This window comes from Hemiscyllium ocellatum, chromosome 1 (assembly GCF_020745735.1).
Source record: "Hemiscyllium ocellatum isolate sHemOce1 chromosome 1, sHemOce1.pat.X.cur, whole genome shotgun sequence".
Taxonomy (NCBI): Eukaryota; Metazoa; Chordata; class Chondrichthyes; order Orectolobiformes; family Hemiscylliidae; genus Hemiscyllium; species Hemiscyllium ocellatum.
The window spans coordinates 58,461,022-58,484,680 of NC_083401.1; the positions used below are offsets into that span (position 1 = coordinate 58,461,022).

The 23,659-nt window shown below is 39.4% G+C and overlaps 1 protein-coding gene across 18 annotated transcripts in view; it reads left to right on the plus strand.

The window, feature by feature from the left end:
- The window catches only part of celf4 (CUGBP, Elav-like family member 4), a 1,146,342-nt gene extending 1,122,896 nt beyond the window's left edge, over positions 1-23,446 (plus strand). For 9 of the 18 annotated variants that reach the window (XM_060829456.1, XM_060829435.1, XM_060829482.1 and 6 more), the window contains 2 exons: positions 6,700-6,783; positions 23,319-23,446. In XM_060829456.1, coding sequence (XP_060685439.1) covers positions 6,700-6,783; positions 23,319-23,446 — 212 coding nt within the window. Of the gene's footprint in view, positions 1-6,699; positions 6,844-23,318 lie in introns of all 18 variants that reach the window. The other 9 variants (XM_060829519.1, XM_060829538.1, XM_060829501.1 and 6 more) reach the window with 2 other exon arrangements.
- Positions 23,447-23,659: the final 213 nt, after the last annotated feature.

Below are 23,659 nucleotides of genomic sequence, written 5' to 3' on the forward strand. Positions count from 1 at the left end.
GCAAACTCCACACAGTCAGTCACCTGAATCGGGAATTGAACCCGGGTCTCAGGTGCTGTGAGGCAGCAGTGCTAACCACTGTGCCACCATGCCACTCACAATTTGCAGACACTTACATATATTTTCACACCTTTGTTTGCAAAGAGATGTCACAGAGGCCTCTACCCTCTGTGTAAAGCTGTATTAGCATTAGCAATTCATGCTTAGCAAGTACAATAACATATTAGCCAGGGGAATACTGGTTAGCAAATATTCATTAGGACTCAATTTACTATTAAAAGAGAGAAATACTATGCTCCCATCATTGAAATGAAGCCAAGCCTAATGCATTTTAATGAAGTGAAAATGGGCTGCTGTCAGCTCTAAGACAGACTTCTTTGTTTCAAGTTTTCTCAATAATGTGAATAAGTAAATGCCACTAATGCAAGCAATCTGCAGGGTCTTGGTAAAACTTTACTGCTCAGTGCATACAAGAATTCATTAATTTTGTTTGCATTTTGGAAATTTTTTAAAAATCAGCCCTGTCAGGTACAATTGAAAATCTTTAGCGCAGCAAATTGTATGACATTACTTTGCATGAATACAACTTTCTCAATTCATTCATATTGTGCTCAACCAGGAGCATCCAAACAATCACTTTTCATTATGAAGCCTGGACTGCATGAGGTAAATAAAGTGGTGTGAATTCGAGGTCTCATCCATTTCGAAGTAAACCAGATGAAACGAGTAAAACCCAAGATCCTCACATGCTTTGATTTTTACATCTCTTTTTGCACTGAAATTCTGTGAAGGCTCAGAAACTGGCATTTAAGAGCAAAGATTCACACCAGGTTTGAGAGAGATCCATACTGGGACTCCCTCCCTAAATACAGTCCACCTCTCCCCTGTTCTTGTTACCTTTAAAATGTTCATGTAAACTACTTACCTGTCTCCATGTCAAATTTTGTCTGATTCTGTTCTGCAAAGTACCTTGGAACATTTACAAAATGTAAATTATAGTTCTTGACAGGTTATTAACCTTGGCTTTGTATTTCCCCTTTACTCACTTGTCAATGCATCTGGCAATTTTCCAGTATCTCTGTGCATCTTGTCCTGGCCACGGCTCAGAACCGGAAAGTACAATGGACATTTTAACTTATAATTCCAAAATGCCTTGTTTTCAAAAGAAGGTTGATGCATCCAAAAATTGCTGCAAAAATAAATTCAGTGGCCTTCCAAAGAGGGATAGACCGATGGAATATCATATCTATGGCTGCGAAGGGAATGTTAACCCATTTAGCCCATTGTCCAAGGGGAAGAGACAAACTAAAACAGACTGCGTTAAAAATCGCACATCACCAGATTATAGTCCAACAGGTTTATTTGGAAGCACTAGCTTTTGGAGTGCTGCTCCTTCATCAGGTGGTTGTGGAGTATAAGGTCTTATACTCCACAACCACCTGATGAAGGAGGGGTGCTCCAACAGCTAGTGCTTCCAAATAAACCTGTTGGACTATAACCTAGTGTTATGTGATTTTTAACTTTGTCCACCCCAGTCCAACATTGGCACCTCCAAATCATAAAACAGACTGGACAATAATACCTTTCAACAACAGAGATAATGAGGAGCTGACAACAACTCCCTACTTATTCTATCCCAAAATTCCAGACGCATTTTAAGCCTTTTCCTTTGAAGGTTACACAGCTCAAGTGTTAAAAAGTCAATTTCAACTCTGCAAGTATGTGCTAATAATCCCAATGCGTATTGGCCTGGGTTTGAGCATTCCTGATTAAGGGCTTTTGCCCAAAACATCGATTTTCCTGCTCCTCGGATGCTGCTTGACCTACTGTGCTTTTCCAGCACCACTCTAATGTTGGGTTTGAGCATTAGCATATATGATGGGCACGGTCAAAGAACTGCTCCCGAGTTAGAATGTTTTCTCTCCACAGATATTGCCAGATCTGTTTAGGTTCTTCAGCAATCTCTGGTTTTGTTTGTTACATCCATTGTTAATTGTATTTGAAACTTATGTTTTTACCTTTTATGTTCCAATGCCTACCAGACATTCTGCAGTCCAATCTGCCTTGCCTTCTGACTTTTTTCATCAAGATACCTCATTATCACTGTGGATACTTGCTGGAATTAGTCGCAACACAAAATTAAATAGTTGTGACAAATGTTCATGATAACTTAAACCAGCAAATGAAGTCAGCTCAAGGAGTTCAATTGCAGTTGCAAATTCAAAACACTTAACTGTGCCACCACCACATCCAATTCCCTAGACTGCATGATGTTTAATTCACATTTGAAAAGGTCAACCTGTGAAACAAGTCCAAAGTGAGAACAGACCAAGTGTTGCACTGTGTGAGGCAAATGTTTCAATTACCACTGTTCTGCATACTGAGAAACTATGCCATGGCAAAGAACTCCAAAGGGATGCACAGTAGAGATGAGTGAGCTTCATGCATCTCAGACACTATCAGAGGTCTTGATGGAAAGGAGTGACAGAGAAATGTCCTGCATTTACAGTGAGAGTCAAAGACACATAGCCAAAGGGTAGTGGAAGCAGATTACAATGAAGTTCAATGCTGTCGGTCAAGTCCTGAGGACCTTGATGCAGAGCCTCCAGAAGTTCAGTTATCTCAAAGTTGTCAAGGCCGGTGAATGTATATTAAAAAGCCATAACCTGCCAACTGCAACATTAACCTCAGTCACATGTCAAATCACTGTACCCCACCACTCACCTGCCAACTATCTTGATCAGTCAGACCTCACTCACAGTCTTGGCATTGATACAAACCTCACATCCATAACTCACAACTTACTTACACTCCCGAATTCATTCATTGTCACACTCCCTCATTCTTGCAGGATCAGGATCACAGAATAAATTCCTTTGGCCTGTGATGTTAGAATCGAAACCCAGTGTAGAATCCCTCCAGTGCAGAGAAAAAACATCCAGCCTCTAAGGATGATGCAGAATCAAAGGAAACAGGAGCTGAATAGACAATTACACCGGCATGTGCTAACCCCAGTGAAGTGGCCAGTACTGAGTGTGATTAGGATGCATGTTTTTGAGACCATGACAAGCAATGAAGGTAAAATCATCAATGTTGTTTGTATCCTCATACCTAAAGCTCTTATATAAACAAGAACCTCTTTTTCTCCACACCATAATCACATTTGTGTGTGCATTTTGCATTTCAAAAACTGTAATCCAGCCAAGCAGTGAAGGAATGCCAGTGAAGGAATGTTGATGAAGCAGCGTGCTAGCTCTTGATTTCACAGAAGGTGCCACTCCCAGGGTTGTAATTCTTAAACTGAGGCTTGGATTTCAAAGCCGGTAAGAGCTTCCTCCACTGGGAGCAGAAGTGAGATCCAAGTCCGTACCGGATGCAGCAGGACTGCGGTAGGTATTTAACCTCTGGTCATTGATTGCAAAGCCAGTACCCAGATCACTGTGCAACTGATGATGGTCCATCAGCCTCCCAGAGCAGCCAACCCAATGAAAGGACAGGCGGCATCAGAGGCACAGCAGCACTGTTACTGGAAATGGCCATTGCTAAGGCTGCAGGATGAGGGAGGGAGCACCTCCATGGTTAGTTTCGTTGCTTACCATTCCAGAATCCAGCAGATAAGCCCCGGCAATTGGAAACACCACCTACCAGCTGTGGCACTATAGCCTCGGGCAGCCAGTGTTGTTAGGCCTTCCAGCACAGAGTAGAACCTGCTGGGCGGGTACCAGGGTTTAGCTGCTGGTCTCCCCACCCTGTGAGTGCCCTTACTGATGGTGGTAAAAATGCCAGCCAGGGCAAGACATGATCCTTAATTAGACCATTGAGATTCCCTTGCTGGTCAGACTCCCTGGCAGCGGGAGATATCAGGCTCATTTCCTGATGTTTTCTGCTGCCATTTTACAAGCCCACTCACCTATTAGCCAAGCTTCAGAAGTCTGATGAAATATGCCCTCACATATATCTTTGACTGTAGATGAGTAACAGCTGTCAACATGAGGCAGGTCATAGCATCATAGAGATGTACAGCACAGAAACAGACCCTTCGATCCAACTTCTCCATGCCAACTAGATATCCTCACCTAATCTAGTCCTATTTGCCAGCACTTGGCTCATACGTCTCTCAACTCTTCCTTTCAAATACCCATCCACATACCTCTTAAATATTGTAATTATACCAGCCTCCATCACTTCCTCTGGCAGATCATTTCATACAAGTACCACGCTCTATGTGAAAACATTGCCCCTTAGGTCCTTTTACATTTTTCGCCTCTCATCTTAAACCTATGCCTCTAGTTATGGACTCCCCCAGCCCAGGGAAAATATCTTATTCCTGATGAAGGGCTTTTGCCCAAAACATCGATTTTCCTGCTCCTCGGATGCAGCCTGAACTGCTGTGCTTTTCCAGCACCACTCTAACCCAGGGAAAATACCTTGTCTGTTTATCCTATCCATGCCCCTCATGATTTTATAAACCTCTATAAGGTGACCCCTCAGCCTCCGACACTCGAGGGAAAACAGCTCCAGCCTATTCAGCCTCTCCCTTTTGCTCAAACTCTCCAACCCTAGCAACATCCTTGTAAATCCTTTCTGAATCCTTTCAAGTTTTACAACATCCTTCCGATAGGAAGAAGACCATAATTGCCCACAATATTGTAAACGTGGCCTAACCAACGTCCTGTACAGTCATAATTTGACCTCCCAACTCCTATACTCAATGCTCTGACCAATAAAGAGAAGCATACAAATACCTTCTTCTTTAGCCTGGAGGATGTGGTCCCACACAGGGCGCAATGCATCAATGTGGAGGGAGTGTATTTTTGAGATAGTTGAAATTTGTTTTGTCCTGTATGATGTCAGTGTTGTTTGAATCCGACTCATTCTAGCAAGTGGAAAGTATTCCATTACATTCCTGACTCATAACTTCGAGATGGTGGACTCGAGGAGCCAGAAGAATGCTTGCCACAGAATTCCCTGCCTCTCATTTACTTTTGTATCCACTATATTTATTGACTGTTATAGTTAGATTGTGATCTGTGGTAAGCCCCAGGTGTTAATATTGAGGATGCAATGGTGGTAATTGAGTGGTAAGTAGAGGTGGATAAGACTCGCTCTCATTGAAGATGATCATTTTCTCACAATTGGTACAAATGTTGCTGGTTACTTGACCAAACCTGCATATTAACCAGTACTTGCTGCATGCAGTCATGGATTGCTTCAGTATCTGAGTAACTGCTCATGGAACCAAACACAATGCAATAATCAGTGAAGTTGCCCCTTATGATGGAAGGAAGGTCATTGATGAAGCAATTGAAAATGGTTGGGCCTCGGCCATTCCTCTAAGGAACACCTGCAGAGATGTCTTGAAGCTGAGATGATTATCTCAAAAACCACAACTACCTTCCATTGTGTGGGACATGACTCCAACCAGCAAATAAATTCCACTAGATTCTCATCGGCATCAGTTTTGTTAAGGCTCCTTGATGTCACACTGAAACAAACACTGCCTTGATATCAAGGACAGCCACACTTATCTCAACACTTGAGTTCAGCTCATTTGTCCATGTTCAAATTAAAACTGTAATATGGTCTGGAGCTGAGTGGCCCTGGTGGAACCCCAACTTGAGCATCAGTGAGCAAGTTATTAGTATGTAGCACCTGATAGCTCTGACAATGTAGCATTCATTACTTTAATGATGACTGAGATTAGATTGATTTGGCAGTAAACAACCAGATTTTATTTTAATACCTGGACAATTTCTTTACTTTTGTAGGAACATGTTCATTTAGTAACTCTACTGTTGGAACAATTTGGTGCAAGATGTGGCTAGTTTGAGAATATAAGCCTTTGGAACTACAGCAAAATATTTTTCAGAGCCCATTGCATTTGCTGCATTTAGTTCACAAATGTTCTTTAGAGAAGGAAATTGCCATCCTTACCTGGTCTAGACCACAGTGACTCCAGACCCACAGCAATGTGGTTGACTCTTAACTGTTCAATAATTGTTGGCCTAACCAGGGATGCCTCATCCTGTGACTGAGGAGTGAATTTAGCCTTTTTTTGTATCATGTGGAATGAATGCAACTGGCTAAAGATTGACTTCTATAATGGTGTGCACCTCGGCAGAGAACTGAAATTGTTCATTCACTCTGAAATCTGCCTAAAGATGGCTGTGAATATTTCAGCCTTGTCTTTTCCTCTCAATTGCTGACATCACTGAAGGTAGGAATATTCATGCAGCGTCCACCCTCATGAATTATTCAGTTGTGCATGTCATTCACAGCTGGATGTGACATCCAGTAAACTTTCTCCTTCATCACATGCGTACTTCTGCTGACAAACCATAATGTGGATATGGTTTAAGACCAGAATGGTAAGCTCTGTGGAAAAAGTAGATTGAAATAGAAGCACTATAAGATGTCCCCTACATTCAGTTGCTCAACCACCCTTTGTTTTCTTAGCTGAAAAGAAAATATTCTGATACAAGTAACAGGCCACAAAAGTGCTTCTTTTGATGTAGTTTGATAAGTTGCCTGTTTTGTATGATAATAAGACATAGAAGCTAATATATATTGTCATTGTTAGTGACAACACTTAATGTGTCATTTTCAAACAGGTTTGTGAACTGAGCTGCTGATTTTTGTACCTTCTATTTCTGTACCATGTTTCAACTCTTTCAATGCAGTGCATCCTTTCTTCTGCAGGTCCTGAGGGTTGCAACCTTTTTATCTATCACCTTCCTCAGGAGTTTGGAGATGCTGAGCTCATGCAAATGTTCCTGCCTTTCGGTAATGTCATCTCCTCAAAAGTGTTTGTGGACCGAGCGACAAACCAAAGTAAATGCTTTGGTGGGTACAGATAAAAAAAAGTTCAATTGCTATTCTGTGAGAAATGATTTTAAAGACTAGATTTTATGTCAATACACTGAAATAATTATGTCTAAACAATGAGTCATTGCAAATTATGAAGGATTCTGCTCTTATGTAGATTAACCTTTAACCTTTCCCTTCAGCAACCTCGCTGAGGCTTTAATTTACAGTTCTGTTTTGCTGAGGGAAAAGGGATTGAATTATATTTAACATTACAATATTCCTGCTTTGCTTACTGGAAACACTTGTACGTAGATGTGCAGAATACTGTATTTCCTTGAATGGAACAAGGTCCTTGAATACTTTTTGTACAAACAGTCAAGGGTTATAACTGAAAAATTAAACAAAACCCCAATGAATAGTCCATTATTTTATGACTGACAAAACTGTTTTAGAACAAGCACAAACCCCGACCTGTAGTTGAATTTGAATATTTTCTAGAACAGAATAAAGCACAGACTTTGCCATATGTGTTTCTGGAATATGACAGCTCTTGTTCTGGTATTCTGTTTATTGTTTCTTCCAAGAGTGAACTGAAAACTTGCAGTTGAGTCATTGCTCTCTGCCTTGGGTCTAGAAAGAGAATAGTAGGCTCCATTTGGATTCAGCACATATTTGATCATGGATCACTTCTTATAAAAGAAAATTATTCCAATAAAATGGTCTGAGTGTTCATGCCTAAGGTAGATGTGATGCCATTGACTTATTTTTAACCGGTTGTTTTTGCATTTTTATTAACCTTAAAATCTGAGAAATTAATAATCCCAAAGTAACTGGATTTAAATAGTTGGAAGGACTAGAATGTGTTGTGCAGACAGCAACTTTCCATTAATTTTCCCATGGTACTTTTGTGCTGCCTCCAACAAATTTATTAATTACACAAGATAGATGTCTGTTTTGTAAATTACAGTCAGTTGGTTGTATTCAAGGAAATAAGATATCTATTGATTAACCTGTATACAGTGGAACTCTAGAAGTAGTACACTTAAAATACACAGAACTGTTGATGAAGATTATTAACAACCGAGTTAAAATTATGTTGGAAACTTCCAGAAAAAGATCCTGAACAGGATCAAAGACTGCAAGTGGGTCCCACTGTAAACACCTCTACAGATTTAATGACCTAATTAGTGAACATCAAGTACATTTTGTAGCATCGCAGAATGACCAACTATGCTGTGTAAACATATTTAATGCAGAGAGGAATATAAATAAAAGATAACATCAAAATATTTCATAATTTATACTGTTTCATTAACGTCAAAAATGCTAAGCGTAGTATGTTCAGTGGTTGAATTCTTTAAAAAAAAGTTGGTTCAATGGTTTCCTTCACAATTCAATCTGTATATTTGTTAAATTGAGGAACAGAGATTTTCAAACTGTGTTTTACTGTAATATGGGAATTCCAACACATTTTTTGTAAATCATCTTATGGTACACATGTCACTAATAAAAAACAATACAAAGAACTTAAAGTCATTTCCAACCAATTAAATGCTCTATTGGTGTGTGCTACAAGTACTGACAACAAACAAATGTAACCAAAGATCAAAGGTAATATTTGGCTTATGTGATATTTTAAACTTTATTCAGTGGACATTGTTATTATTCTTGAGAAAGAGAGTCAAAGATTGTTCATATCTGTGACATTCAGTGGGATATTGGTCTTCCCTGCTAGTAAAAGAAAACTGGTAATGTATAGTATCGAAAATATAACATTGTCATTTTTTTTCAAATTTTTCTGAATAAGGACAATAATTCTCTTGATTCTTGTTTATCTGATTGCTATTCTTCATGGATTTCCCCCAAAGGACACAGCAATATATTTAAACCCTTTAAGGACTGCAATTGGATTGCTAAAATAGATTCAAGCTTCATGTAACAGCAGAACTGATCCCGTTCTGAATGAGCAATGAGGTCCTACATGATTCTCTGCTTTATGACAGTCCGGTATAGTGATGTTGTAATCATTGAAAAGGTATTAGTATTAAAAGTATTATTTAATTTTCAAATTAAAAGTACTTTTTATGGTCCTCAAAGGGTTGTCACAGAATTCTGAATTGCTGTCTGACATTTACAGTGTTTAAGAAATAAGGAGTGCATTTGAATGCATAACTTAATTACTAAAGATTAGAATAAAGTTTAAAAATTTCACAGCATCTGGATATTGCCTATTTATGTTATAGGGGTGTGCAGTGACTTAACTTTGAATCTGACTGACTAACATGCAGGTTCGCAACATTGGTTAGGCCACTTTTGGAATATTGTGTGCAATTCTGGTCTCCCTCTATCGGAACGATGTCATGAAACTTGAAAGGGTTCAGGAAAGATTTACAAGGATGTTGCCAGGTTTGGAGGGTTTGAGCTATAGGGAGAGGTTGAATAGGCTGGGGCTGTTTTCCCTGGAATGTAAGAGGCTGAGGGATGACCTTGTAGAGGTTTATAAAGTCACAAGGAGCATGGATTGCATAAATAGACAAGGTCTTTTCCCTGGGATGGGAGTCCAGAACTAGACGACATAGGTTTAGGATGGGAGGGGAAAGACTTAAAAGAATCCTGAGGGGCAACCTTTTCCTGCAGAGGGTGGTGTGTGTGTGAAATGAGTTGCTAGAAATGCACAGTACGTCAGGCAGCATCCGAGAAGCAGGAGAATCAACTTTTCATCAGGAATGAGGTTTGTGGGCCGGGAGGCTGAGAGATAAATGGGGGGTGGGGGTGGGGGGTGGAGTTGTGGGGAAGGTAGCTGAGAAAGTGATAGGTAGATAAAGATGAGGGAGAAGGTGATAGGTCAGGGGAGGGGGGGGGAGGTGGAGCAGATAGATGGGAAAGGTGATGAACAGGTCAGGAGGGCGGTGCTGAGTTGGAGGCTTGGGACTGGGATAATGTGGGGGGAGGGGAAATGAGGAAACTGTTGAAATCCATTTTTATCCAGTCCCAAGCCTCCAATTCGGCGCCAGCCTCCTGACCTGTCCATCACCTTTCCCATCTATCCACTCCATACCCCCTTCTCCCTCACCTTCACCTATCTCTCGCTTTCTCAGCTACATTCCCCTCAACCTCCCCCCCCCCCACCAACCTCCCATTTATCTCTCAGCCACTCAGCCACTCAGCCCACAAGCCTCATTCCTGATTAAAGGATTATGCCCGAATCGTTGATTCTCCTACTCCTCAGATGTTGTCTGACCTGCTGTGCTTTTCCAGCATCACACTCTCGACTCTGATCTCCAGCATCTTCAGTCTTCACTTTCTCCTGTATGGAATACACTGCCAGAGGGAGTGGTGGAGGCTGGTACAATTACTTAAAAGGCAGCTGGTTGGGTATATGAATAGGAAGGGTTTGGAGGGATATGGGCAAGTGCTGGCCAAAGGGACTAGATTTATTTAGAATATCTGGTTGGCATGGATGTGTTAGACCAAAGGGTCTGTTTCCACGCTGTACATCTCTATAATTCCACGATTCTATTGTTTTATTTAGGACATTTAGTTCTGTTTAAAGCATTTCTTTACATTTTGATAAGAATATGTGAAAGTGACCTATAACACACATTTTTACATCATTGGCTTTCAAATTTAGGTCACCAAGCTCTAAGGAGATCCAAGGGAGATTCAAAGGTTATCAGGTTACTGTCCATACGCTATCAAATTCTGAATTTCTTTGCATTTGTTATCTTGCCAGCAATTTACTTCTGCTGATGTATATTTAGAGAAAATATTTCTAGTGCAGCACATTCCTTCAGATGTCTACACAGGTTTTCCCTTTGACTGTTATCGAATTTTCAGATGGTACTTGACACAGGATAGTTTAGAAAACGACTCCCCACTAATTCAAGGACTTCTTTGATCCATTCTGTTAGTTCATCTGAGATGATGAGCATTTTAAATGAAAATGAGAAAAATATTTTCTTCTAATCAACAAGCAAAGTTTTCATTCAAAATACTCATTGTCTCAGATTAGTATTTTGAATGAAAACTAAATAGGTAAAATAAGTAAACTAAAATCTTGCTCGAAGTGTTTTACCTTTAAAGAGGCAAAGATGGTTCAAATCAGTATTTCTAAACAAACATGGTCTTAATGCTATTGATTCAACAGCGGCAAATGGGCAAAGGTTAAATTAGATTGGCAATTCCAATATGGAACAAATAAAGGTACCTTATACTTTAATAAATATGAACTTCTGATTATGTCATAGAATATTTGCAATCTGATACTATAATCAACAGCAAATAGTGACGGCAGAGTCTCTTTTGAAGTTATGAACCCTATCATTAATAAATTTTAAACTTTCATAATGCATAACTCCATGAGAAATTGCTACCTACTCACAAATGTATCAATTATTTTGGAAGTTTTTCATCTTTCAATCATCAGGACATTTTCAAGAATACTAATACAGAAGAAAATCCCTCTCCAGATAGAAAAAATATGTACACACTCAACACCTGTTTCAACTCAACAAAATAGTTGGAAGTGATCCATCAATTTCTTTCTAAGGGCAATACCCAGATCAATCTGAGTCAACCTGCTCATTGGACAAACAGGCAGAAAACTAGCCATCAGGATACATGAACATCAACTAGCCACAAAAAGATACGACCTACTGTCACTAGTGTCCTTACATACAGATGAGGAAGGACACCACTTCGACTGGGACAACACATCCATCCGAGGACAAGCCAAACAGAGACATGCACGAGAATTCCTAGAAGCATGGCATTCTAACTGGAACTCTATCAACAAAAACATTGATTTGGACCCCATTTACCACCCCCTGAGAAAAAAAACAGGAAATGACACCCCCACAGGAAATGGTGTTACCACAGGAAATAACATCAGCAACCCAAAGAAAGCTAAATATATAAATAGAAAGCGGGCCATACCACGAGTGCTTCATCCAGAGGCTTACCGATGATGTTACCTAGTATGGTGATGAAATGTCTGAAACAAACTTTCCAGCTCAGCGAGCAAACCTACATCCTCAACCTGCTCAGTTTGAACGTTAAACAAAGTCTGGCAGTTAACAGTCAATCATCATTAACTGTTGCATTCTTTACAGCAATGTCATTTTCAATCAGATTGACTTGCCATCAAATTAGTACTCTCCTGTCGTGAAGGATCAATGTTGCTTCCTCTGACATTAGTATTTTGTGAATGTCCTGATGACTGCAAGATGAAAATCTTTGACAAAATGTGTTTTCTTTAACGGCAATATTTGCCAATGTTTTTAACCACCCAACAACTGTAGATAATTTTATTTTCATAAACTACTAATCCATACCTTCTCTTTTCCATCTTTCAATACATGGGAAAAGCCACTGATGATAACTCACATTCTTATACTTTAGTCAATCTCATAAAAATTGATCAGTGGATAAAAATTTGCCAATGATACAGTGATAGACAGCATTGGGAGTAGTTTAGATTGAAGTATGACATTATTCAGAGGTATCAATAGCAAAACAGAATGAGCAAAATTGTATCAAATGGATTTCAATGGAGTCAAATGTGAGGTTATCCACTTTGAATATAAAAAGAATAGAAGAGCATGCATTGTAAATGATGAAATGCTGGAATCGCTGGAGGTCCAACAAGATATCTGGGGTACAGTTTCATAGATCATTTAATCTAATAAATAGATGGAATGCAATGTTAGCCATTATTTCTAGAAGACTTAAATATAAGGACACGGAAATCATGTTTAAGTAATATAAAGCCCTAGGCAGACCACAGCTGGTGTTCTGCCACCATACTTTACAAAGGCTGTGCAGGCCATGAATGATCTTAGATTTACCAGAAGTATGTCTCTCCAATGCTTAAAAACAAGGAGAGATTACACAAACTGATTGTATATTCCCTGGAAATTAAGAAAGCTTAAGGGTTGATTGATCAAAATGTTCAGGTTATTAAGTGGAATAGAGAGAAACTATTTCCACAGGCTTGGAATTCTTGGATAGGGGGCTCTGGTGTGAATGTTTGATGAGTGGAGGCAGGAAACACTTCAACACGCTGGAGCTGTCTTCCATAAATGGCAATCCTGATCCCTGTAACATTCCATAGGTTCCCATCCTGAAAATGCCCCTTTTGTCCCAAAGCTCTGTCTTCTCTTCATTAAACAATCCTTTATCCATGTTAATATAGTACCTCCCAATATCTTATTACACTTACTCCATTTAAATTCTTGACAGGAACTTCTATTTAGGCATACCCCAAAAATAATCAAGCAATTCTCCAAAATGTCCAAATGGGAGAGGAAACAAGAAAACGTCTGTTTTTGTTAGTCATTTCTCTCTCAACTCTGACCTCCAATCTCTAAATACTCTTTTGTCCTTCTTATGGGCACTATGGTGTGTCTCACTGAGGTCACCATGCCTCTTCCTCGGTCTGAGGCCTGGTGACTCTCAGGTCAAACCAACACCAGACATCTCTCTCTAAAACGAGAGCAGCCCTCTGCTCTGGTAAAATTAAAGTGACTTTATATTTTACAGGTGTGTCTCACTAAACATTCTCTCCAAGTATAATCTTCCGTTTCTTCTGGTATGTCATAAAAATGTCTTTCCCAGGAGCTAAAAACTATGGAACTGTTTACCTTCCAGCTGTTATATCCCAAATTGCCATCTCTTTTCCTTTATTCTATCTAACTTCAGTAATGTCCTACAATGTGAGCCTTGCAACTTCATGTTTGCAATATCCTCATTTCTTCATATATTAGTTATAGCTAACAGCACTTTTCAGTTCATGCAGAGGAAGTAGCAAAGGGCCACTGTGATCCACTGGGAGTCATTAGCATGTAGGACAACAGGGTATGGTTATTTTGAGACATCAACCTAGTTTAATTTGGTTGAAAATATATGGCCTTAGCATTGAATATTGCATATTAGGTATGTCAGCTTTAGAACTGTGTAACTATAACTAATCCGAAACCTGGAATATTCAGACCATACATTGCCAAAATTTACATTTTTCCAGCTACTTGTTCCATTATGCTGCCTAATCAATAGAACTACAAAGTCCAGATGGGCATACAGAATCTGTTCTGTGCGCTCTAGTATCTAATTTCTGATGCTGTTTTATTTGACACTTATGGAATGTTGGTCTTGATATGAATGGTTCAGTCTGACTTCCCATATTTTCCTAATTCTTAATCTGCATTTGTTGATGTTTTTCTCCTTCTCCTAACATATTAGGAACTATTTGGTCAACTCCCTTAATAATCCTGTAGACTTTAAACCATTGTCTTAACCTTTTTGAAGCCAGAAGTTCTAACTCCCATTGCCTTTCCTTAGTAATTGCATTCCTAATGCCTGGAATCCTCTTCATTGTTGTTGTAATCTCTCAAAACAATATCATTCTCCTCAGTAATTAATTCCATATGGATGCTGATCAATTACAAATACAAGAATACATCCCCTTGACTTGTATTCAGGTGAATTCATGGGAGTTTTACTTGTTGACAGTACACTGTGAAAATTATTATTGTAGGCTCTTCCAACAACTGTGCATCATGATTTTGTAGATATCCCATGGGGTAATTTTATCCCACATATTCAGCAGAGAGCTGACAGGATCAGATCTGACACCTATTTTGCATTATTACCAATTTTATTTGTGCTGCTCTTTGCCTATGAGCAGTATATAAAAGAATTTATCTGATAGGTCTAGCCTTTCATGACTCCAGCAACCATGTGAACAGTCTAATGACCAATCATCTGCCTAAGAACCGTTTAATGACTAATCATCTGCCTCAGAACTGAATGGTTGCTTGCTCTTCAAAAATCCAACTCGTTTAAACTGGAAGTGGGCAATTTGGATAAGGACTGGGGTCAAGTTTCCCATTTGTTTTTCCATTTGATGTTCCATCTATACTTGGAAGTTGAGATTATCCCATCTAAACGTTTAAAAAGAAATCAATGTCTTTTTCTTTATCCATTCTTTCTCGTATTTAGTACAATGCTAAGTGCATGACACTAATATGTCAAATGCTACAAAAATTATGGGCAATGTACTGTTTTTTACGTAAATCATAAGAAATCATAAAAATAAGAATGTTTATATTCATATATTGCAATAATTTACTTGGTCTACTGCTGCACATGCAATTTTCTTGACAGTCTTTACTTAATATTATATTTCCTGGCGATCATTTTCAATAGCTTTATTTGTCAAGCATCAAACTGTCAACTAGATTAATGAAATGAATCAATGTCTCTAATATACTATAATGATCAAGATAATATAGTGTGACTGAGAACCATTATTTTTATTGATCAGCTTTTGTAAGTTGCCTTTAAATTATACATTTGTTTACAGAGTAAATCATAATAATGTTAACATGCAAGGATGCCGTATGTGTGTTGCTGGTTCCTCCCCTGCAAGAATGATCTAGTTTAATCCCAACTCCCTGCTCTTTGTTTATGCCAGTCAATATTTTTGCTTGCGCATTTATATCCATCCTAACTCAGCTTCAATGGCCGCTTGCAGCGATGAATTCAAAATCATAATAACCCTTTGTAATAAAAAACACCCAGCTTCCTGTCCTGCACTGCTCCTATTTTACTTCAAGGGATGTTAGAGAGGTTTGTGTAACATATAAACATCACACATCCTCTTGGCTATCAAAAGCTGTCAGTACAAATTTGTGTAATGGAAAGTTCAGTACAGGCTATACGAGCAGCTCTCACAGAGTGTTTCAGATCTGTAATAATGGCATTTATCTGCCAGAAGCATGTAACTAACTATATGAATCCTTTTCCAATGATGATACCATTTAAATAGTTTTTAATATATTTGGTAGTAGTCAAGAATAAATAAGAACAGAAAAATATAAAAGCTGTAGATCAGAATATCAGGAATACATTACTGGAAATACTGAGCAGAGAAAATGAATGTTAATATTTTGAAAACAAGTATTAACATCTCTTTTCCTTTTCCAGATGCTGGCAGACCTGCTGTGTATTTCCAGAATTTTCTGTTTTCCAAGAGTAAACAAGAGGCTGAGGACTTATTCTGTAAATGCTTAAAATGCTCATCTCTGTCCACCATCTTAACAAAAATATTTACCCATCAGGCCTGAAAAATATTAAAATAACAGAGAAGGGAATTGAACATGAGCATTTTAAGTGTTTATACCTTAACATTGCCATTCCTAATTTATATCCTAAGGTCTCTCAAGATTGAAACAGCAAGTTGGGCTGTTAAAACTCCAGTTAGGAGAAATCATTGCCAGCAGTATGTAGGATAAAGAAATATTTTCATTGACATTGTAAATGTTATTTCAGCAAAATATCATTGCAGTTATGTTTTGCATTTTAATCAACAAAAATTGACTTAACCCAATAAACACCATCCTCATTATGCCTTCTGTTAGAGTTCTATTGATTTATAAAATATTCATACATGTCCTTTCTTACCAGACCATATTTGGAGTTAGAACTTTCTGCTAGTGAGTCTAGTGAGAACTCTAGCTGCTGATTTACCAGCGAGAGCAAAATTGCAAAATAATAGGGAATAACATGAGCCAAATGATTGCAAAGTCATTCAGTTGAAGCAAAAGACAGCCAAACTGGTTAGAAATGTCAATGATAAGATTTTGTCCAAAATCCAGATGGGTCATTTTCAGGCAGATCAGCTAATCCTCCTGCAGTATATCTTATTGTGTTATCATCAGTGAGATTTGTGAACAATTAGCTTTGATTTATCTTTGATATTTTCACTGTTTTTATCCACTTTAACAGCATTGACATTCTTGCTTCGGTGTTTTTTTTTAATACCTGTAACAGGAATTGACAATAGGAACTGATTTCTGGTTCCAGAACAGTTTCAAAGAGTGAATCTATCTGTAAGTGTTGCAAAGAATGATCTTTGAAGCTCAGTCTTTTTCTGAGGCAGAATGAGCAAATTAAACTCCTACCATTGCTCTATTTTGAAACTAAGTGACTCTATGACTCTAATGAGCTTCTGAAGAATGGAATTCACAACCGTATCAGTCGTAAATAACTGGCACTCCCCTCAGCATATGTGAGAATTAAACCCATTCCTAGGTGATGAGCTAATTTGCTTATTGATCATTCCAGAACTTTGAAAAGGTAAGTTTTTTTTAAAACACTGAGGCTGAGAAATTCAATGCATCAAGTTGTCCCTGCACCTAAATGTGTGGTTTTCTGGGTGAAGTGTGCACATATTACATTGCAGAAGTAAGACAGCTCTCATATTGCTAAAGTTTCAGCTTGAGCCATCCAAAGCCCAATGTGCAGCAACAATTGCCCTGGGTGTTCTGATTCTTACATTGTTGAATGATATAGCATCCGTAGCCTTGAAACAAACACAGAGGATTCGAATTGGACTCAAAAGGTTAACTCCGTTTCTCTCTCCACAGACACTGCCAGACTTGTTGAGTTCCTTCAGTGTTCTCTGTGTTCGTTTCAGATCTCCAGCACCTGCAGTATTTCACGTTTATTCACAGCTTTCAATTGCTTTTAGGTAATAAATACACCAGGGTATTTTGGCACAAGTTGGTTATGTGCCACTTCATAGTTTCCTGGCATCTTTGCTGCGAACTGCCATTGTCTTGCCAAACCCCAAATGAAATCATTCTTTTTTAGCTATGCCCACCCCGAAACCAAAGAGAATTGCAGAATTCATTGATTTATGCTCGCTTTCCTGTTGCAGACCTCAGGGCTGAACCTTTGGCCCGTTCACAGCGAGGGTGCAATCCTGGCAATGCATCAGGAACCTAGAGCTGACAGCAGTTCATTTGTCAATAGCTATTGTATGCAACCACTGCATTTAGATCTCCCTGAGTGATTGGAACAAGCAGGCACAATGGCCAATCTATGTCAGTCTGCTTCAGCTCTTCCATTAAAATGGACAGTGTAAGGTGCACAACTGAAAAAGGTAGAGCTTTTCAGACAGAGCCAGAAGCACCAGAAACAGACACAACTTATCAAGGCACCGTCACTCTTCAGCAACATGTCTTTGGGCATGATGCTGTGGGCCATTAGGGCTCGCAGGAAGATTCTATTCCCAATGGACAGGAAGAAGAAGACTCCTTGCAAGTTACTTAAACCAGCCCCATAAATGTGATGGATGCAACACCAAAATGATTCTGTAGCCTAAGCAGCGCAGGCAGGGTAAGTGACATGGCATACTCAACTGTATTGTGATGTGCATCTAACCTTAGCCTCCAGTCCCCTCATTCAGCCTTCCTATGGCTTCTCCTGCGCATTCTCCTTCCTTGACTTCTCATATTTATCTACTCTGCTGCTGCAACCGTTCCTCTCTGTCTCGGCAGCTGTTCATAACCCCATCTGACCAGCCATCGAGTCTCACCCTTAACCTATTCCAAAGTAAAAGCCATCCCTGATAGGGCTTCTCCCTCTATGTTGCGTGTTGTGTAAACACTTTATTTCTCGCTCCTTGAAAAAGGAGCAATCACACACATCATGGAGAGGCAGAGAACCAGAGATGGCCCTCCCATCATCTCCACCTTGAAGAGGAAGTGATGGAGATAGGCTTTGTCTTGGAATGCCAGGATTGGGAACCTCCCACTGACCTGGTGAGTATTAAATATCACACAGACACATTGGAAACAGTGCTCATTCATGTTGTCATGAAGTCAACAGGCAATGAAATGAGATCATGTGCAAAATGATAACTTAGCACCCTCTCACTCTGTCAATTCTAATTCATGTATTTCAACTCCCACAGATTCTTCAAGTGTCTTTCAGGAAGTGCATCAGGGAAAGATGAAGACTTCTCAGTGGAGGCCATTCACCATGAGGATATATCGTGAGAGGGCTCAGACTCCATATCAACCAGCTCAGACTCACATACACCTCTAGTGGGATCCCCATGATTTGTAATTAGTTACTCACATGGTGAATCAAACATGACAAGTGATCAGGAGGAGTTAGTGGTGACAGGTAAAGCAGTGGAGAGTCCATGTTGTCAGAGGGAGGAGGAGCAGGAACCTCCCTGTTTTCTTTGAGCTGTATACAGTTGCTGAGGCTGAAAGGTCCAAAACAAAGTTGATGTTTCTGGATCAATAACAAAAAAGTGCATGAGGTCCTGTCAGCCTCTCCAGCAATACTGCATTAATTTGGAGCAAGATTAGAGGATTCCCTCTCTAGTGTGAATTCCTTGATGTTTTGGATTGAGATCTAGAGTGACACCTTCATGGAACATCAGAAAGAAGGCAGAAGACATGGCAGTTACTCAGGTACATGGTCACTTTTCATTGGCCTACACCATCATGATGCCCCCTTATTTGAAGATCGATTAAGATCTCACCTTGGCTAGTTAGCATCTCTCTAAAGTGCACCAGGGAATTGTGGGTGAGCCTTGAGAGGGAAGATGGAGGAATGAAGATGGGGTCTCTGCTCAAAGTGTCCACTATGACAGCTTCCCTAGTCACTGTCTCAAATGTTGTCTCCCACTACAATGCCTGAGTATGCCCCTGCACAGATATAAGTGGCACAGGCTTGTGCCTCTTAAGATCCAGAGCTGTTTACAGAGGAGCATCTGAACAGTCAGAAGCAGCCCTGCCTCCAGTTCTGTTGAACTGTCACAGGTGTAACTCTACGTAGAAGCAGTGGAAAGAGAAGGAAAGGCTGTGCTGTTATATGTGGCAATTAGTGTGATGTGTAACACAGTGTTAGAGTGGTACATTTCTGTTTCATGTTTATTTATCTCAAAACCTATATCATCGCCCAATGTTAACTGCTGTTAAGCAACCTTTTGGCCTGTGAGGAATGGTAGTTCATGATCAGTGTGTACCCGTAAAAGAGATGGATTGTTGACTGAGGGCTTGCTCAGGCCTCAGGACACATTGCTATGTTCCCTTTTCCATTACCCATTACTGTTCACCATTCTGAGCTGGCAGATTGCAATGTGTGATCTCTGGAAGATTGTCCTGCGGCAGGTTATGCTTGGAAATGTGGCAGTTGTTCCATCTATGGTCCATTCTGGAATGCCATGCAGCAACTCACCTACACAGCTTGGAGGAAATATGGTGCCCTGTGGGTCTGAATGGGTGTGCCAGCTGACTGTGTTGCCTCAGTTAAACTGAAGCATGTCTGTATTAAACATTCACAGGCACTTACAGGTGCCTTCTTCACATCAGGCTCCTCCCATTTAAAGTGGTCCTCACCAACTTCTTCCTGAAGCTCAAATCAGCAGATCATTCATCAATTCTGGAAACTTTACCTCGGGGTCCCAAACTGCATCTTCACCATTTTAATTGCTTGCTCAGTTACAATTGTGCTGCCCAAATGGCTTCGGTTATTACTTCCCTGGCTCAGTATTTGGGCTCCTCCCAGGTACTGTCAACCAGGGAGTGCCTTGATTGTGCAGATGATGACTCTTGCACCTAAGGGAATCTGACCAGAACAGCAAATGCCCATTTCTCTGATTGGGCCCATCAGTGTTAAAAATGTAGATGATGGCTGGTCCTTGTAAATATGGTGTTGCTACTGTTACTGCTGTCATTGTTCCACATCTGAGGTCCAAAGAACAGCTGTAGAAGCAGCTCCCAAGTTGATCTGAAAATTGACATCCGGAGAGTGAATTAGGATAGACTGCAAAGTTGTAGAGTTGGCCTTCAAAGAAGTGAAAGCACATTCTCAGAACAAGTCCTAACTTTCACCAAGACAGGCAAGTGATGCCAAATCTCAGTAATAATTGTCACTTTTTTAGCTAATTCACATCCTGCCTTCTTCACATCTTGCTTTCCTTAGTGAGGTCCTGACAGCCCAGGAAACCAATGTACACTGAAAGGCAGAATTCCAGGTTACAGGAGCAGATAATTAGCATTGTACGCATTTAAGTCGCAGATATATCTGTCATTCATGATTTTCCACACACTGCACATCATGTTCAGATTTAAAGTGAAAGATGGTAGGTTCAGAATTCTTAAATTGTTGATCGTCACATACCCACCCACCTTGTCAGGTTAGAAAATCCCCATTCAATTGTAAAATAATAGCAGATATATTTAAGTTCATGATGTCAACATTCGTAATTGGGCTCAGGGCCTCATTCTGAGCTGCAGCCAATTGTCAATGGGGCTTCAGACAGCTCACTGGTTTTCTCTGGACCAATGCCAGCATGACTGAACTCAAGTCCCATGAGAGACAAATGTGAGGGTGAAGCTGTAGGCCTCAGTCGTGTTATCAAGCAAGAATGAGCATTCCTGCTTCTCCTGATGTCATCTTATGACAATGTTTGAAAAATGCTCACTTCCAAAGGTGCCTTTAAGACCAGCAGAAACTGTGTGGATCTTAAACCAGGGCATGCTCTGCTCAGATTCTGTCCAGATTCAGAACTGTCCTTAAACATGCATTAGATTCCTCATTGACACATGAAAGGATCTATTGCCTTATTAAGCCAATCACCAAGGATGTTTGAACATTGGCCAAGCCAATTTGGTGTAGCATTTCTGAAGAATTATTCATTTTATCTATTCTCAAACATCTTTCTACAGATGATCAGATTTGTTAGGCTAAATAGTCTATTTCTGCTCCTATATCTTATCAAGTTAAGCATTATGGAAGGATTTGAAATTCAGAATTCTATGAGGAAGTCTGTGCCTATGTATTGATCTTCTTAACTGATGTATATGGGGGAAGTTCTTGGCTACACCACTTCTGAAGCCCATGATTTCTCATTATGGTCAATGCAATGTATTCAAATTATTTTTCCAGAACACAGAAATGTGAAGTAAATGCACAGCTCTGGGACATGATAGTATTAGACACACATCGCATTGTTTGATGAAGGTGACAAGACTTCTCTGGAATGTAGTTGTGTGTCACTTCATGATGACCATTCATTTTTGAATGATAGAAAGTCTCACCTTTGTAATGGAGAAAGTGAGGACTGCAGATCATGGAGATCAGAGTCGAAAAGTGTGGTGCTGGAAAAGCACAGAAAGTCAGGCATCATCTGAGGAGCAGGAGAATCGACATTTCGAGCACATTCCTGATAAAGGGCTTATGCGGGAAATATCGATTCTCCTGCTCCTCAGATGCTGCCTGACCTGCTGTGTTTTTCCAGCACCATACCTACCTTTGTAATGTCTGACACTTTACTCTAAGAATAAAATTAGGTTGAAGTTGGAATCTGTATATTAATGATCCATTTTTATAGGGTATGTTTAGTACAGTGACTCAATAAAGCAACAAACTTAATTAGTTGAAGTTGATTTAACAATATGTGTCAATTTACTTTTACTTTCTTCTTACTTTAGCATGAATTCTAGCCAACTAATTAAATAAAACATGTCAGATTCACACACACAAAACAGAGGTTTTAAATCCAAAATATGAGACAATTAGTTGGATTGCACAGAGGCCATTTTATTTACATTTAATTACCTATAACTCTAACAATAATCCAGCAAGTTTATAACTAGTTGTGAATATAAGGCAGTATAGTGTTCTTTTTAAAACATTGTTCATTAGAATTTTAGTCTGCAAATAGAAGATTGGTTGGGTTATGATAGCTTGGTATATGAGCTTGTTTCAGAAATCTTACGTAATGTTTGGTATACACTTCCTGATACAACGCTGGTTTAAAATGCCTTTTTTTAAAACAGAAAGAAACATCAACACCTATTTAAAAGGTAAGAGTCAGATTGAATATTTGAATCCAATATTGGGTTACTTGGTAAAGGATTATATTCACCAACAATGCTCAGTTTTTCTCAGTTCAGTGACCAATCCCTATTTCTAACTAAGGCAAAGTTTCTGGTTTTGCTGATACAGTTTGAACAAATAAATCTCAGAAATATGCTGTTCCTCTCTGCACACCCCGAAATAAAGTGATAAGATTTTATATTACAACCATGTACAGTTGGACCAGATTGATTTCTGATCCCTGAGGCAATACTATCAAAAACAAAATTAGTTTGCAACACCTTTCCTCCTCCCTAAAAGTTATTTGAAGCTCATTTTGCTTTGTAACTGCATTTTCTTCTTTGTTTCTTGCTCCATTACCCTCCTCTGTCCATCAGTCATGATCAGAAACAGAAACTCCTCCAAATCAAATTATGGCAGCAATAACATGAATATCAGAGATCCACATTCACACTGATCTCAATCTCGAAAGGGGCAGCCACAGCTTTAACTAAATTATGCTCATTAGCAAACTGGAAAGCCTAGAAAACAAATCAGAAATTAACTTGGTCCAGCCTATATATATAAAATGATTGTGATTACCAGGCAAAAGATTGTTATAAAAAATTGTGAACACGACATTTTAATCTGTGGGACTTGAACTCTTATTGCTTAAGCACTTTGGCTTCCCCAGTGAACATTTCCATTTAATTATGGAAATACCTTTTAAATGGAAAACATGCTGGTGAAAACAAAGAGTTAATGCAAGGTTTTGGTGCAATACAAGCATGAACTGTTGTATTAGTTCTTCCTGGCCCACGAAGTTGTAAAACCAATGTTTTTGGCAGGTTTTGTGAGTTTTGACAATCCTGCCAGTGCCCAGGCTGCCATCCAGGCAATGAATGGTTTTCAGATTGGCATGAAGAGACTGAAAGTACAGCTCAAGAGGCCGAAAGATGCCAACCGCCCATACTGAACTGCTAGAACTGAACTGAGACTTGAGAGCTATTACAGGTAATTTTCAAACTTTCTGATGGTTTTGCATAAACAGTGTAAATGTTGCAGTATTTGCAATTCTCACTGACATTTTAACCTCTGGTGCCTGTTTATTGTGTGATAGATCCAGTCATGGCCATCGATTCTAATATTTTACTTAACAATGAGTAATACTAACATCCCCGAATAATTT